At 40.0% G+C, this 17798-nt stretch overlaps 1 protein-coding gene and 1 pseudogene across 2 annotated transcripts in view; one reads left to right on the plus strand and one right to left on the minus strand.

The window, feature by feature from the left end:
* LOC102260461 overlaps positions 1-2133 on the plus strand; it is an 8691-nt pseudogene extending 6558 nt beyond the window's left edge.
* A 12924-nt stretch (positions 2134-15057) lies between these two features.
* Positions 15058-17798, minus strand: part of PBDC1 (polysaccharide biosynthesis domain containing 1) — a 26850-nt gene continuing 24109 nt past the window's right edge. For both annotated transcript variants that reach the window (XM_014534518.1, XM_014534519.1), the window contains 2 exons: positions 16882-16993; positions 15058-15544 (listed from right to left, as the gene is read on the minus strand). In XM_014534518.1, coding sequence (XP_014390004.1) covers positions 15348-15544; positions 16882-16993 — 309 coding nt within the window. In that variant the 3' untranslated portion in view covers positions 15058-15347. The remainder of the gene's footprint in view (positions 15545-16881; positions 16994-17798) is intronic.

Genomic DNA, 17798 nt, shown 5'->3' on the forward strand with positions numbered 1-17798 from the left:
CGGCTGATCTTTTCTCTTTAATTGATGTTTCTGACTCTCTATCTCTCTCCCTTCCTCTCTGTAAAAAATCAATAAAATATATTTTTAAAAAAATTAGTTAATGTTTCAGGAATAGGTTTTTGTCTAGTTTAATTAAATTTTCTTGAATATTAATTTATATCAATTAGCTAATTTAAATTCATCTGAAATAAAGATTATTTTTTAACTTTACTTATCCTAGGTTATGGACAATAAATGACATTAAATTTCTGTAATTAGTCTTTGAGTAACTTTACATAACCTTCATCAAAGAGTCAAAGACACAAATTATTTACTTTTTTTAATGAAGCATAGTATATTGACTTTCAATTATGGTTCTTAGATGTTTGAAGGAAATCTCTATTTCCTTTCAGAATAACCTTCAGAACAGAGAGTTTCATTTAAAAATTTTGGCCTTCCTTTTTTACAACAAGTAACCAATATAACAAATTTGGTTGTTTTTTGATGCTGCCTGATATTGCCAGGCCATGTCACATTAAACAACTTCTCTTAAGGTCATGGTGATACTATTTTAGTCAGATTTGGTATTTTAACAACAATCTTTAGATTACCCTATAAATATTAGTGGAAGAGATTTTAAAATTTTTAAATTTCTTCTTTTTATTAAATTTAGAATTATATTTTTAAGAGTATCCCCTTTGGCTTATTTGCATATAGAGAGGGATCTAGGGAAGCCTCAGTAACTTTCTTATAAGACTTTACTAGGATTAAATTGTTTACAAAGATAACAAAGATATCTTTTCATATAACTTAATTTATATGAGACCTTGATTATATTTTAAAAGCTATTTTATTAAGTAATTTAAATAGGGATTTTTATTGAAAAAGCAAGTAAATTTAGTAAACTTAAATGTCTGATTCACAAGGCATAAATGCTGCCCCACCTCCAGCCTAATTTAAAATGCTGGAGGCTAGAAGCTTTTTGTTATTTTAAATTTCCGTTGCTGAAAAATTTGGCTGTATTAAGAAATATTTTGTTACTTTATTTTGCCCTCCTTAGAGGCCAAACCTTCATAACATTTAAAATATATGTATGTAAGTAAAATATAGTTATTAATTTTTATTTGATAAAACTTTCTACGTGATTTCAAGTATACTAGATTGGTTAAATTCAAAAATATTTCCTTTAAGAAGAGAGCACAAATTTCTTGAATTACTCCAGGCCCTTGGAGTTTTCCAAGAATCATCTCTCAGTTAAAGCCTTGAAATTTAACTTGGAAAGACCATCAAATATATTTATGTATGTGTTAGGTTGGAGGAAGCCCAGGATCAAGGCATGCAGATGTGTGAAGAGATAATGGGCCCTCCCTGGAATTTCTAACAGATCAGCGTGCCAGACACAGATACTGGCTCCTCCCTGGAATCCACAATGACCCCCACACAGATACTGATTCCTTCCTGAATAACCTGCCAACCCCCTCGGCAGGAACTTCCTCAGCTCATGCCCCTGCCCCTCATTAAACACCTGTATAAAAAGAAAACTCCCTTCCCTGTTGGCGCGAATCCACTGGTTCTGACTCTGGGGTTTGTGGGTCGCCTGGGGACACAGATTAAAACCTTTCCTTTTCTTTCTTTTTTGATTGACTCGGCTCTCTTTGTTTCCTACACCGCCTCCTGAGGCACCTAACATTTTGTGCCTTGAAACCCGGGTGGCGCGAGCACCCCATTTGGCCATCCCTCCACGGCTCGGGGTGCCCGCCTCTCCCTCCTCGTGGCTCTGGACCCCTCAGGACCGCTTTTCTTCAGCTCGGCAGCCTTTTCCGCTTTGGCAGCATTAGTGGTGAGTCCCACCCCGCACCCGTGCCGGTCCCTCCTGGCCGCCTGCCCGCTGGCGTCTCTGTCCCTAAAACGCGGCCACATCAGAGATTGCCTTTCCAACCCTTCCAGGAAGGCTCCTCCAGACCTCGGAAGGTAGCAGAGACGTCTCTACCTTCCCCGGTCCCTCCGTCCATCTGTAGCCTGGGTCAAACGGCTGGGACGCTGGCCTTTGGCCCCTGCTACAGGCCACAGGTATCGAGCACAAGGAATCCAAATTCCAAACCTGATCCGAGCACACCTCTAGGGTGCCTGCCTGCCAACCTGGCTAAACACTAGGCCAGCCCCGGACTTGCATCCTAAATGCCTCATTTATTACTGTAACGTAGCCTGGCCTCAGTATGAAAATGGGAACTTGACTTTACCATCTGTACCGATCTCAGTAATTTCTTTTTTTTTTTTCTTTTTAATTTTTTTATTGCTTAAAGTATTACATAGGGTATTACATATGTGTCCTTTTTTGCCCCGCCCTTGACAATCCCCTGGCCTTCCCTACCCCCCAGTGTCTTATGTCCATTGGTTATGCTTATATGCATGCATACAAGTCCTTCGGTTGATCTCTTACCCCCTTCCCTCCTGCCCCCCAACCTTCCCCGGCCTTCCCGCTGCAGTTTGACAATCTGTTTGAGGCAGCTCTGCCTCTGTATCTATTATTGTTCAAAAGTTTATAATGGTCTCTATTATCCATGAATGTGTGAGATCATGTGGTATTTTTCCTTCATTGACTGGCTTATTTCACTTAGCATAATGCTCTCCAGTTCCATCCATGCCGTTGCAAATGGTAAGAGTTCCTTCTTTTTTACAGCAGCATAGTATTCCATCGTGTAGATGTACCACAGTTTTCTAATCCATTCATCTACTGATGGGCACTTAGGCTGTTTCCAAATCTTAGCTATGGTGAATTGTGCTGCTATGAACATAGGGGTGCATAGATCCTTTCTGATTGGTGTTTCTGGTTTCTTGGGATATATTCCTAGAAGTGGGATCACAGGGTCAAATGGGAGTTCCATGTTTTGTTTTTTGAGGAAACTCCATACTGTCTTCCATAGTGGCTGCACCAGTCTGCATTCCCACCAGCAGTGCACAAGTGTTCCTTTTTCTCCACATCCTCTCCAGCACTTGTCGTTTGTTGATTTGTTGATGATAGCCAGTCTGACAGGTGTGAGATGGTACCTCATTGTTGTTTTGATTTGCATCTCTCGGATGATTAGTGACTTTGAGCATGTTTTCATATGTCTCTTGGCTTTCTGAATGTCCTCTTTTAAAAGGTGTCTATTTAGATCCTTTGCCCATTTTTTGATTGGATTGTTTATCTTCCTTTTGTTAAGTTGTATGAGTTCCCTATAAATTTTGGAGATTAGGCCCTTATCAGATATAATGTTGGCAAATATGTTCTCCCATGTAGTGGGCTTTCTTGTTGTTTTGTTGATGGTTTCTTTTGCTGTGCAGAAACTTTTTATTTTGATGTAGTCCCATTTGTTCATTTTCTCTTTAGTTTCAACTGCCCTAGGAGCTGTATCAGTGAAGAAATTGCTTTGGCATATGTCTGAGATTTTGTTGCCTTTGAATTCTTCTAGAATTTTTATGGTTTCCTGTCGTACATTTAAGTCCTTTATCCATTTTGAGTTTATTTTTGTGTATGGTGTAAGTTGGTGGTCTAGTTTCATTTTCTTGCATATATCTGTCCAATTTTCCCAACACCATTTATTGAAGAGACTATCTTGGCTCCATTGTATGTTCTTGCCTCCTTTGTCAAATATTAATTGAGCATATTGGTTCGGGCTAATTTCTGGACTCTCTATTCTATTCCACTGATCTATATGTCTGTTCTTGTGCCAGTACCAGGCAGTTTTGAGAACAGTGGCTTTGTAATACAGCTTGATATCTGGCATTGAGATCCCACCTACTTTGTTCTTTCTCAGGATCGCTGCAGCTATTCGGGGTCTTTTTTTATTCCAGATGAATTTTTGGAGAGTTCGTTCTAGATCTTTGAAGTAGGCCATTGGTATTTTAATGGGAAGTGCGTTGAATTTATAGATTGCTTTGGGTAGTATGGACATTTTAATGATGTTGATTCTACCAATCCAAGAACATGGTATGTTCTTCCATCTCTTTATGTCTTCCTCTATCTCTTTTTTCAACGTCCTGTAGTTTTCTGAGTAGAGGTCTTTTACCTCTTTAGTTAAGTTTATTCCTAGGTAGCTTAATTTTTTTGGTGCGATGGTAAATGGGATTGTTTTTATAATCTCTCTTTCTGAAAGTTCACTATTGGTGTATAGAAATGCCTCAGATTTCTTGGGGTTAATTTTGTATCCTGCTACATTGCCAAATTCATGTATTAAGTCTAGTAGTTTTTTGATGGAGTCTCTAGGGTTTTGTATGTATAATATCATGTCGTCTGCAAATAAGGACAGTTTTACTTCCTCTTTTCCAATTTGGATGCCTTTTATTTCTTCTTCTTGTCTAATTGCAATGGCTAATACTTCCAGGACTATGTTGAAGAGGAGTGGCGAGAGTGGGCATCCCTGTCTTGTTCCTGTTCTTAGGGGAAATGGTGTTAGTTTTTGTCCATTGAGTATGATGTTGGCTGTGGGCCTGTCATATATGGCTTTTATTATGTTGAGGTATGATCCTTCTACTCCCACCTTGCTGAGAGTTTTTATCAAAAATGGGTGTTGGATTTTGTCAAATGCTTTTTCTGCATCAATTGATATGACCATGTGGTTTTTTTCTTTCAATTTGTTTATGTGATGTATCACGTTTATTGATTTGCGGATATTGTACCATCCTTGCATCCCTGGGATAAATCCTACTTGGTCATGGTGTATGATCTTTCTGATGTACTGCTGGATCCGATTTGCTAAGATTTTGTTGAGGATTTTGGCATCTATGTTCATGAGGGATATTGGCCTGTAATTCTCTTTCATTGTGTTGTCTTTACCTGGTTTTGGTATTAGGGTGATGCTGGCTTCATAGAATGAGCTTGGAAGTGTTCCTTCCTCCTGAATTTTTTGTAGTAGTCTGAGGAGGATAGGTTTTAGTTCTTCCTTGAAAGTTTGGTAAAACTCCCCTGAGAAGCCATCTGGTCCTGGGCTTTTGTTTGCTGGGAGCTTTTTGATGACTGCTTCAATTTCTTCCATAGTTATTGGCCTATTGAGATTTTTAGATTCTTCCTGATTGAGTTTTGGAATGTTGTACTTTCCTAGGAATTTGTCCATTTCCTCCAGGTTGTCTAGTTTGTTGGAGTAGAGCTGTCCATAGTATTGTTTAACAATCATTTGTATTTCTGTGGGGTCTGTTGTTATTTCGCCTCTATCGTTTCTGATTTGGTTTATTTGGGTCCTCTCTCTTTGCTTCTTGGTGAGCCTGGCTAGAGGTTTGTCAATCTTGTTTATCCTTTCAAAGAACCAGCTCTTGGTTTCATTGATTTTCTGTATTGTTTTTTTGGTCTCTATGTCATTTATTTCTGCTCTAATCTTTATTATCTCCTTCCTTCTGCTCACTCTGGGGTTTTCTTGTTGCTCTCTTTCTAATTCTTTGAGTTGAAGAGTTAGATGATTTACTACCATTTTTTCTTGTTTTTTGAGATAGGCCTGCAGAGCTATAAACTTCCCTCTCAGGACTGCTTTCATTGTGTCCCATAGGTTTTGGATTGTTGTGTTTTCATTGTCATTAGTGTCCAGGATGTTTTTAATTTCTTCTTTGATGTCATTGGTAACCCAATCAATATTTAATAACATGCTATTCAGCTTCCAAGTGTTTGAGTATTTTGGGTTGTTTTTATTGTAGTTTATTTCTAACATTATGCCATCGTGGTCTGAGAAGAAGCTTTTTATGATTTCAATCTTCTTGAATTTGTGGAGACTTTGCTTGTGACCCAATATGTGGTCTATTTTTGAATATGTCCCATGAGCACCTGAGAGGAATGTATATTCCATGGCTTTGGGGTGAAGTGTTCTGAAGATGTCAATTAAGTCCATCTGATCTAGTGAGTCATTTAGGATTGCTGTTTCTTTGCTGATTGTTTGTCTAGCGGGCTTATCCAGTGGTGTCAGTGGTGTATTAAAGTCCCCTACTATGATTGTATTGTTGTCGATCTCTCCTTTGATATCTTCCAGGAGTTTTTTTATGAATTTGGGTGCTCCTGCATTGGGTGCATATATGTTTACCAGGGTTATATCTTCTTGTTGTATTGATCCCTTTAGTATTATGAAGTGGCCTTCCTTATCTCTGGTTATGGCCTTCACTTTGAGATGTATTTTGTCCGATATAAGTATTGCTACCCCAGCTTTCTTTTCCTTTCCATTTGCGTGAAAGATATTTTTCCATCCCTTCACTTTCAGTCTGTGTGAGTCCCTTCTAATGAGGTGGGTCTCTTGTAGACAGCAGATGTATGGGTCATGTTTTTTTATCCATTCAGCCACTCGATGTCTTTTGGTTGGAGCATTTAGTCCGTTTACATTTAAAGTTATTATTGAAAGGTACTTGTTTGTAGCCATTTCTTTTTTTGTGTGTGTGGCTGTTTTCTTTCTGAGCTTGTTATTTCTTCTTTTTACACCAGTCCCTTTAGCATTTCTTGCATGGCTGGCTTGGTGGTGATAAACTCCCTTAGCCTTTTTTTGTCTGTGAAGCTTCTTATTCTGTACTTTATCTTCTAACTCACTAATTCGGTCCTCTGCTTCTTCTAGTCTACTTATGAAGCCTTCCATGGTGTTTTTGATTGTTGCTATATCATTTTTCATTTGTAAAATGTTGTGAAGGTTATAAAACTTAGTGAAAGTTTTAAGTTTATAAAAAAAATTCTTGCTTTTCTCTGAAAAATTAGTAATTCGAATTATGTGCATGGTCTTTAGGTGATATGTGTTTTTTTGTGTATTATGTATCGTGAATTTTTAGCGTCCAGATGGCATTACTAGCACATAATCTTTTATTGACCTAAAAAGATTAAATACTTATATAAATTAAGCAGAAATCTGTGGTCTGGGCAAAATATTTATTAAAACTGGTTTAAATTTGATTAATGTCTTTTTGAGTTATTACCATAAAATGTGTTTCTACCTAGATTTAGAGTTTATGATATAACCTTTTGGTTAAGTATATTTGACAACCTTCCCAAAGTTTAAATTTTAAGAGAGTTTCGAACAGAGATGACTTTGAGTCATTCGAATGGGCCCTGAAATACCTCAAAGATTTATTCTCTCTTCTTATAAAAGAAATGTTTTTAAACTAAATTAGGCCTATTTAATATAGTTGAAATTACATGGAAAATATTGTCAAATAAAAATTAATAATAATAATTGTGTTCTATTTGTATACATATATTTTATTATATTGGATGTTCTAGAAATTTCAGTCTACTCTAACTCTAGGAAGGAACTTGCAAAGATCCAGAGCCAAGTTTAAACAGAAAACTCTCAGGGTAGCAGGTGTTTAGCCAGTGACACCAGGCAAGCCAAGGGTGATGGTTCCCTGTGGGGGCGTCCGGCAGTGTTACTCAGGATATTTGTGGTCCACACATTGGGTATCTATGAATCATTTCCAATGTTCAATGTACACTTCCGATAACCCATGTGCAATGTTTTAAAAGTTTACATATTTGTTCTTTATATTCTGAGCTTATGTATTGAATTTAAATGTATGTAAACTTTATATTCTTTGTCATTTTACAGTAATTACTATTTACCAAGAAATTGTTGTCTTGGAATGTTATATCTTATAGAAAAGCCAAGTATATTTTTATCAATTGCATAATAATCAAGTCTATAACCATGCCACTTTATGTTTTGTCATTCATAGGCAGTCATTGTTTTTACTCTAATGCAGTGGTTCTCAACCTTGGCTGCACATTAGAATCACCTGGCAATCTTTTTAAAATCCTGATTTCTGGGCCTCATCCTCCGGAAATTTTGTTTCTTTGTTACTAATGTTGTGGCCTCACCCCATAATAAAGAAACAAAATTTCCGGAGGATGAGGCCCAGAAATCAGGATTTTAAAAAGATTCCCAGGTAATTCTAATGTGCAACCAAGGTTGAGAACCCTACTGCTCTAATGCATTTGCAGATGTTACATCTTTAGAAAATACATGAAAAGGTCTCAGATTTACTCTATTTTTTAATATATATTTTTATTGATTTCAGAGAGGAAGGGAGAGGGAGAGAGAGATAGAAACATCAATGATGAGAGAGAATCATTGATCGGCTGCCTCCTGTACTTACAGGGGATCGAGCCTGCTACCTGGGCATGTGCCCCAACCAGGAATGGAACTGTGACGCCAAGTATATTTTTATCAATTGCATAATAATCAAGTCTATAACCATGCCACTTTATGTTTTGTCATTCATAGGCAGTCATTGTTTTTACTCTAATGCAGTGGTTCTCAACCTTGGCTGCACATTAGAATCACCTGGCAATCTTTTTAAAATCCTGATTTCTGGGCCTCATCCTCCGGAAATTTTGTTTCTTTGTTACTAATGTTGTGGCCTCACCCCATAATAAAGAAACAAAATTTCCGGAGGATGAGGCCCAGAAATCAGGATTTTAAAAAGATTCCCAGGTAATTCTAATGTGCAACCAAGGTTGAGAACCCTACTGCTCTAATGCATTTGCAGATGTTACATCTTTAGAAAATACATGAAAAGGTCTCAGATTTACTCTATTTTTTAATATATATTTTTATTGATTTCAGAGAGGAAGGGAGAGGGAGAGAGAGATAGAAACATCAATGATGAGAGAGAATCATTGATCGGCTGCCTCCTGTACTTACAGGGGATCGAGCCTGCTACCTGGGCATGTGCCCCAACCAGGAATGGAACTGTGACCTCCTGGTTCATAGGTCGACACTCAACCACTGAGCCATGCCAGCTGGGCTCAGACTTACTCTAAATTGCAGACTTTCAAGCAGGTCATATCTTTGAACTGGATGAAGATTTATAGAACTCTAAGGAATAACTGAATTCTTAAAAAATACTGGATAAACAAAAATGGTTATGGGACTAAATGAATTGAGAATAATTATTATTCTTATAACTTTTGTTTAAAAAATTGATGATTTTTTTATTAGTTTGTTTCCCAAATATAAGGAAAACTAAAAAGCAGACATTCTGCTTTATAGGAACTAATAAATCAGTAACATTTATTTCACAGTACTCCCAGGAGACAAAGATTCACAGACCACAACTTACAACCTGGAGATTTTTGTCCATTGGGAAAGACATTAATTAAAGACTTTGTCCAAGAGTGTTTAAAGGTACCTTACCTTATCAGGTACCTAGCCACAAATGGACATCTGCCCCTGTCTCTGACACTCACCTTAATCTCAAGGATGAGAAGTTGCCAACCATGGAGGCAGACAGGTAACCCAAGACATCAACAAGGCCTGTATGTTCACAAATGGATGCTGCTCAAATCTTGTTCTTATATCACCTAATTTTCATTGGTTGAATGTATATAAAATGATTTTATATTGTTATTATCCTCCTTATTGTTTCCTAATGGAAACAATATCTACCTCTCCACACACCCCTCCCTTATTAGATATGAAAAAAAATTAACTTGGTTACCTGTTAATCTTTCCCACCTACTATACAATGATATTCTGATTATCAGATATGATAATGAAATAGTAGAGTCTTACTTCATCTGGCCAAACATATCATAAGGTAGAAGTGACAGTGGATGAAGGAGGAAAACATATAATTAGCTTAATAAAAAATTATGATAATACATAATTTTTGGTTGGCTGGGATATGGTTCCCCTCAGACCCTTCCTTGTCTAATATTAGACATTTCTATTCCTAATTGGTGTTACTAGTTTGTGGGGTGTGGCCACAGTGTTTGGACAGGTTCAAGCCTTGGACTACTGAGAGGGCACAGTCCTCTCATTGCCATGTGCAAGTCCCAGCTTGGATGGCAGAGCCCTCCCATCACAATTATAGCCAACAGCTATAGTTATAAGCTTGAGCCTGTGATCTGAACACGTGGCCCCACGTGCCTGAGTGATAGAGTTCAGGTGCATGTAGTGGAGTGGGACTGAAACCCACAAGAATATTGTAAACAACTTGATCATGCCCTTACTTTGCCTCGTGGCATCTGCTATAAAATAAAGACATGGCTTGTGGGTGTTGTCGCTGTCTCTCAGAAGCAGTGTCCCACCGAGATCCAGCTTTTCATTCTTTTGTCTGTCTTTTCTAAGCCTTTCATCACCCCCACTCGGGTTCACCCTTGGCCGTGCCGGCACAGCACACTAGTTTAATATTGTTGCTTTTGTTTGTGGTATGTAAATGTTATATTAGATACAAACACTTAAGCAACAAAAATACTCAGATCATGGCAACTCAAAGATTAGAAATGATCAAGAATATTTTTTAACAAAGACATATAGGACCGACTGCCTCCCATTTACCTGCCATTTTATTTTGAATAATAATAATAATTCAACCTTGAATGCCATCTAAGGTTATGGTCTTGCCCTATCCCAAGTGATCCACCCTGTTTAGCAAGACAAATACTGAGACTTCCTAAGAATGAGTCTTCTTAGCACTAGGGGACCCCATTATCAAACCAAAAGGTTGGTCATCAATGCGTCCTTTGGATTGATTTATGACCAAAAGGTGTATGTGCAGACAAAAAGGGGCCACATGCTAACATGACAAGCTCAGGGAAGGCCTGTGTGGCAGCCTTGCAAACTCAGAGATGTAAAGTAACCACCAAAGCCTGGTGGGCGTGGCTCAGTGGTTGAGCATTGACCTATGAACCAGAAGGTCATGATTCAATTCCCGGTCAGGGATCATGCCTAGGCTGTGGGCTTGGTCGCCAGTACTTAGCATGCAGAAGTACTATCTTTCTCTCCTTTTCCCTTCCTCTCTGAAATCCATAAAAATATATTTAAAAAAATAAAATAACCACAAAGGATAGTCTGAAATTAAAACTTTTTCATTAAAACAGCACTCTATGTGGGTAGTCATGTCGTAGGCCGGTAGCTTCTCTGACATAGATTAACTTTGGTCTTAACAGAGTCTATTGTCTTTTTGCATTTATGATAACATATTTTGGGAATGCCAAAAGTCATTTTCCTTTTTTCCGGACCCCTCAAAGCACAGGTACCACTCTGTGGAGACAACAAATACCCTCACTGTTATTGAGTTAATTGTTGACTGTTAACTATCCTGCACCCACCTAAGTAAAATAAATGTGTCTATCATTTTACTTTTTACCCAATCCCAGAGGTTTCCCCGTTTTGATTTCTCCCACCTCCCTAATCTATCACCAGTGGATTTCATATAACCCACTTACATCTCCTCCTTTTATTGTAATTTATAAAACCATGTGTAAAAAAAAAACCTGCCATTCTCCTGAGCATAATCTCAATCTGTTGAAATATTCTGCTTCCTACAAACAACCCAATTAAAAAATGGGCAAAGGACCTAAATAGACGCTTCTCCAAAGTGGACATACAGATGGCCAAGAGACATATGAAAACATGCTCAAAGTCACACTGATCATCAGAGATATGCAAATTAAAACGACAGTGAGGTATCACCTCACACCTGTCAGAAAGGCTATCATCAACAAATCAACAAATGGCAAGTGCTGGCAAGGATGTGGAAAAAAGGGAACCCTAGTACACTGCTGGTGGAAATGCAGACTGGTGCAGCCATTTTGGAAAACAGTATGGAGTTTCCACAAAAAATTAAATATGGAACTGCCATTTGATCCAGTGATCCCACTTCTAGGAAACCCAAAGAAACCAGAAGTACCAATCAGAAAGAAGGTATACATCCCTATGTTCATAGCAGCACAATTTACAATAGCTAAGATTTTGAAACAGCCCAAGTGCCCATGAGTAGATGAGTGGATAAAAGGCTGTGGTAATTTATGACATGGAATACTATGCAGCAGTAAAAAGAAGAATCTCTTATCCTTTGATTCATGGAGGTACCTGGAGAGTTTCATGCTAAGTGAAATAAGTCAGTCAGAGAAAAACAAGTACCACATGATCTCACTCATAGCTGGAATCTAAGTAACAAACTGATGAATGGAAGTGGATCCAGAGACATGGAAGCATGGAACAGAGTGTAAAATCTTGAAGGAAAGGTGGGGGAGAGTGGGTGCATCAGAGGTAATCAACCAATCACCTTGTAGGCATACATGCATTGCATATGGACACAGACAATGGGGTGGTGAGGGCCTAGGCAGGGGGCGGAGGTGGGCTGGAGGGGATCAAAGGAGGGGGTGAAGGGGAACATATGTAATACTTTCAACAATAAAGAATTATTTTAAAAATTAAAAATAAATAATTTTTTAAAATTTAAAAAAGAATTTTAAAAAGATCAAAAGAGGATAAATATATTAATAAAACAGCAAAATGTTCACACCTATCAGCAATTACTTTAAATGTAAATGGATTAAATGCTTCAATCAAACGATATAGGATAGTGAATGGATGCAAAACAAGACCTATATATATGCTGTCTACAAGAGACCCACTTCAGATTGAAAGTCACACACAGACTGAAAGTAGAGGAATAAAAAAGATATTTCATACAAACAGAAACAAAAAACCTTGGGCAGCAACATTTATATGGGAGAAAATACCCTATAAAACAAAGGCTATAACAAGAGACAAGAACCCAGAAATTCCACCTCTGGGTATTTACCCAAAGAAACACAAAACACTAAATAAATAAATAAAACATATATGCATCCATATGTTCATTGCAGCATTATTTGCCATAGTGAAGATATGGAAGTAACCCAAGTGTCCATTAATAGATGAATGAATAGCCCTGGCTGGTGTTGCTAAGTTGTTGCACACTGAAGGGTCTCGGGTTCGATTTCCAGACAAGGGCACACACCTGGGTTTCAGTTCTCACATCAATATTCCTCTCTCTCTCTCTCTCTCTCTCTCTCTCTCTCTACTTCTTTCTCTCCCTCCCTCCCTCCCTTCCACTCTCTATGAAAAGTAATAGACAAAACATCCTCAGGTGAATATAAAAAAAATTTGTTCGCCCAGCTGGCATGGTTCAGTGATTGAGCGTCGACCTATGAATCAGGAGTTCACTGTTCAATTCCCAGTCAGGGCACATGCCTAGGTTGGATGCTCGATCCCCAGTGTGGAGCATGCAGGAGTCAGCCAATCAATGATTCTCTCTCATCATTGATGTGTCTATCTCTCTCTCCCTCTCCCTTCCTCTCTGAAGTAAAAAATATATATATTAAAAGTAGATGAATAAAGAAGCATTGCATATCTTATCTAATAAAGAGGGAATATGCTAATTGACCCTCACACTGTCACAAAGATGGTGGCGTCCACAGCCAATAAGGAGGGAATATGCTAATTATCGCCCCACCCTCAAAGATGGCGGTGCCCACAGCCACAAGATGGCTGGCAGGGGAGGGCAGTTGTGGGCGACCAGGCCACCAGAGAGCAGTTGTGGGCAACCAGGCCTGCAGGGGAGGGCAGTTGGGGGCGACCAGGCCAGCAGGGGAGGGCAGTGGGGGCGACCGGGCCAGCAGGGGTGGGCAGTTGGGGGTTTTTGGGCCATCAGGAGAGGGCAGTTGGGGGCGATCGGGCCAGCAAGGGAGCAGTTAGGCATTGATCAGGCTGGCAGGGGAGTGGTTACGGGTGATCAGGCTGGCAGGCAGAAGCAGTTAGGGGCAATCCTGTGGGATCAGGCCTAAACTGGCAGTCAGACATCACCTGAGGGGTCCTATATTGGAGAGGGCACAGGCTGGGCTGAGGGACACCCCCCAGTGCACAAATTTCGTGCACCGGGCCTCTAGTATTATATATAGTGGAATATTACTCAGCCATAAAAAATTAAACATTGCTACCTACAATAAGTATGAATCTAGGGGTTATTGTGCTAACAAAATAAGTCACACAGAAAAAAACAAATACTGTATGATTTCACATATATGTGGGATCTAAAGAAAAAAATTAATGAACTAACAAAACATACACAAACTCAGGTACAGAGAACATTTTGATGGTTGCTAGATGGCAGCGGGGCTAGGAGAATGGGTGAAAAAGTGGAAGAGATTAAGAAGTACAAATTGGTAGTTACAAAAATCATGGGGATGTGGGGTACAGCACATGGAATCTATATATATAAAAGCCTAAGCAACCACAGAAACCGAAACAACTGAATGGATGACTGAACAGGCTATATGGGGCGACCAGGCCTGCAGGGGGGTTAGTGAGGACAGACCAAATGATTGAGCAGCAGACAGCATGGGGTGACCAGGTCGGCAGGGGGGTTAGTGAGGGATGACCAAACGACCGAGCAGTAGGCTGTGTGGGGCAAATGGCGTCACGCAAGGGCGACATCATCATAAGATGGCCAACACAAGATGGTTGGCAGGGGAGGGCAGTTGTGGGCGATCAGGCCAGCAGGGGAGGGCACTTGGGTATGACCAGGCCGGCAGGGGAGGGCATTTGGGGGCGACCAGCCTGAAGGGGAGGGCAGTTGGGTGCAACCAGGCCAGCAGGGGAGGGCAGTTGGGGGCAAACAGGCCAGAAGGGGAGGGCAGTTTGGGGGCAACCAGGCCGGCATGGGGGGCAGTAAGAGGCGACCAGGCCAGCGGCAGAGGCAATTAAGGGAGACCAGGCTGGCGAGGGGGGAGGCAGTTGGGGGTGACCAGGCCGGCAGGGGGGGCACTTGGGGGTGACCAGGCCAGCAACGGGGGCAGTTAGGGATGATCAGATAGGCAGGCAGGTGAGCAGTTAGGAGCCAGTAGTCCCGGATTGTGAGAGGGATATCCGACTGCCAGTTTAGGGCCAATCCCCAGAATCAGGCCTAAACCGGCAGTTGGACCAGTCGATCCCCAGAATCAGGCCTAAATTGGCAGTCGGACATCCCCCAAGCGGTCCGGATTGGAGAGGGTGCAGGCTGGGCTGAGGGGACCACCCCCCTGCACGAATTTCATGCACTGGGCCTCTAGTATAGTCAATAATAATGTAATGGCTATGTGTGGTAACAGATGAGTGCTGGACTTGTCTGAGTGATTGCTACGTAAGTTATATGAATGTCTGATCATTGTGTTGTGCACCTGAAACTAATATGGTATTGTATGTTGACTGTAATTAAAAAAAAATTGAAATAGAAACAAGCATAGATCATTTTATATATGCTATGGCATAGAGATTAAGGTGTCAAAAATTTTTAAATACCTTTTAAAATTTAATCAGATATAAACAGTCATAAGAACCAAAATAAATTTATTTACAAGATTTCGTACTTGACCAGTGAAGAATCAAGAAAAAATATACCAAGAAACAATGAACTATGACCCCACAAATAGTCTTTAAGCCAGTTCATACAACACAACCACCAGAGCAGCTCCTGATAATTAGGCTTAAAAAAAATATCCTTCTGCATGTCCTTGAATTGAACAAGAACATACATTTGACCACAGGATCTGTATAAGTAACATCATGGGACTTGTAGAATCAGTTGAGTCACAGTTTCTAGAGTATTATTCCCTTTCTACCTTACATAGATGTTTCATCATGTTTGTTGATTCCTTTGTTGGCTTCTTTTTCTTTTTCTCCTCCTTTGTTGGTTTTCTCTTTTTCTCCTCTGTTGGCTCCTTTCTCTTCTTCTTTGTCTTGAACACTGGTGTAAACTACTTTGTTATGGCCTTCCCGGTTCCGAGCAATTTCAATGGCAAAAAATTGTATCCTGGGGGCTGGAAAGTAAATAGAATTTATTATTGTCCTGGTCACAGTTTCTCTAAACATACTGGAAATCGATTGACAAACCTAAACTAACATGCAAAGTATTCAAATATAATCATACTTTTCAGAGATGTGAAATTCTAATCCTATAAAAAATAAGGCTAAAAATACTTAACTATCTTATCTCACAGTTATACAAGAATTAACCACATGATCTCTTTAAAAAATATGTCTTATTGATTTCAGAGAGGAAAGGAGAAGAGATAGAAACATCAATGATGAAAGAGAATCATTGATTGGCTGCCTGCTGCATGCTCACCCCTCACCCCACCAGGGATCGAGCCTGAAACTTGGGCATGTACCCTAACCAGGAATCAAACCGTTACCTCCTGGTTCATAGGTCAATGCTCAACACCTGAGTCACAGCAGCCAGAGAGTAACATAATCTTTAAAGATATCTACATATATAAAAGGCTAACAGGCTAAGTGTCCTTCCCTACATCTGGGCAATGACGTCACGTAGCAACGCTGGCTTCCTCTCCCTAGCTACAACTAGCCTCCTTACAGTTTCTTCAGCCCAGGAACATGACTTGCTTTATAACCAGGTGAAAACACTTTACACTGTAACCAAATGTCTGTGAAGCATTTTCCTGTGCCTCATCTCATTTGATCCTCACAGAAGTCCTGGAGTAGGCAGATAGGAGACTCAGCGGAGTCCTATTTTCTTCTCATTAGCCGGAAAATGGAGATTTAGAAAGCTTAGAAACTTAACCCAACTGAAAAGAAGAAATGGTGAACCTTGAAAATGACTTCAGGTTTTCTCACTGCGCAGAATATAGTCAAACACTGCTGCAATAAAATATTTTACCCTTTGTTCTCCCTGAGTGATCTACAATAATAATCTGCTTCATGATGATATTTACTGCTGTGTTGCTGACAATGACCTGAAAGAGAAGTTGGGGTGCTTCACTGGGCTGGAAAAAGTTTAGCTAAATCAGAAAGCAGGTCTAATTTAGCAAGTTTGTTCTATATCTATAAAAGGCTAAGTTGACTTGCGCATGCACGATACATATAAAGCTCACACTGGCACCAATCCCACACGTGTGATTCCATCTGTCATTGTCAATCGTAAATTTGGTTGACACTTCTATTAAAGAGAAAGGGCGAATAGCGATAATAAAATATTTATTCTCATTAATTTCCTTTCAATGTGCACGAATTTGTGCACTGGACCACTAGTAACAAATAAGATGAGCCCCAAATTAACCATCTATATAAACTATTCATCAGTAAAATCAGATCTTCTATTCACCTTATACAGAAACAATTCCAGAGGCAATAAACTCACCAAAGATAGTGTTTTCCTCAGTGTAGCCTTGAGAACAATCCAGTCGCAGCAAAGTACCATAGTTGAAGTCTTCTATAACCCCATCAAACTTCAAACAAAATGGCCTCCACTTCTAAAAAAGGGAAAAAGATGCCTCACCTGAATAATCCACTGCAGACAAGCTGGACAGGTCCCTGATAAACAAGGAAGGAAAGTGGAAGCTGCAAGAGCGGAGGCAAGAATGGGCTCCCCAAGCTCCCACAAACAGCAATTGCAGTTCCAGAGAGATATCTCATCTATTTGGAATTGCCACTAAAAACTCTGAGGTCTAGAATGTGCTGTCTGGAGAGAAACCAAGATGGCGGCATAGGTAAAAACCTGGAATTGCTGCCTCGCACAACCACTTCAAAAACACAAATAAAAGACAAAAAGAACATCATCCAAAACCACAGGAAGGCTGGCTGAGTGGAAATTCTACAACTAGAAGGAAAGAGAAAAGCACACTGAGACTCAGAGGAGGTGCAGAAGTAAAGTGCAGAAGTATGGAGGCGCACATACTGGACTGTCTGTCTGGCATCTGGAACTTGAGGGCAGCTTTCTCTCAGAGGTGCTTGCAGCGATTACCGCAGGACACTGAGACCCGGGGCCTCTTAGGGCAGCAGGTAGGATCAGCCATAGCTGTTTGCTCCGCCCTGTTGATTCCCTAAGACCCCGCCCCACCCAACCTGTGCACAGAGGCTTTTGCATATGAATATCCTGGCCCTTTGCAATCTAAAATTACCTAACAAACTGCAGCTGGATCAGAGAGACCCAGAACACCCAAAAGAAGGCCCAAGGCCCCACAGCAACTTGCACTGCTTCACAGCTGGGCCTCATCTGGGCACCTCCAAACCCCAAACAAAGAAGAGGAATCTGCAGATCTCTCTGTAGCTCCTGCT

Source organism: Myotis brandtii, unplaced genomic scaffold, assembly GCF_000412655.1.
Source record: "Myotis brandtii unplaced genomic scaffold, ASM41265v1 scaffold1306, whole genome shotgun sequence".
NCBI classification, from domain to species: Eukaryota; Metazoa; Chordata; class Mammalia; order Chiroptera; family Vespertilionidae; genus Myotis; species Myotis brandtii.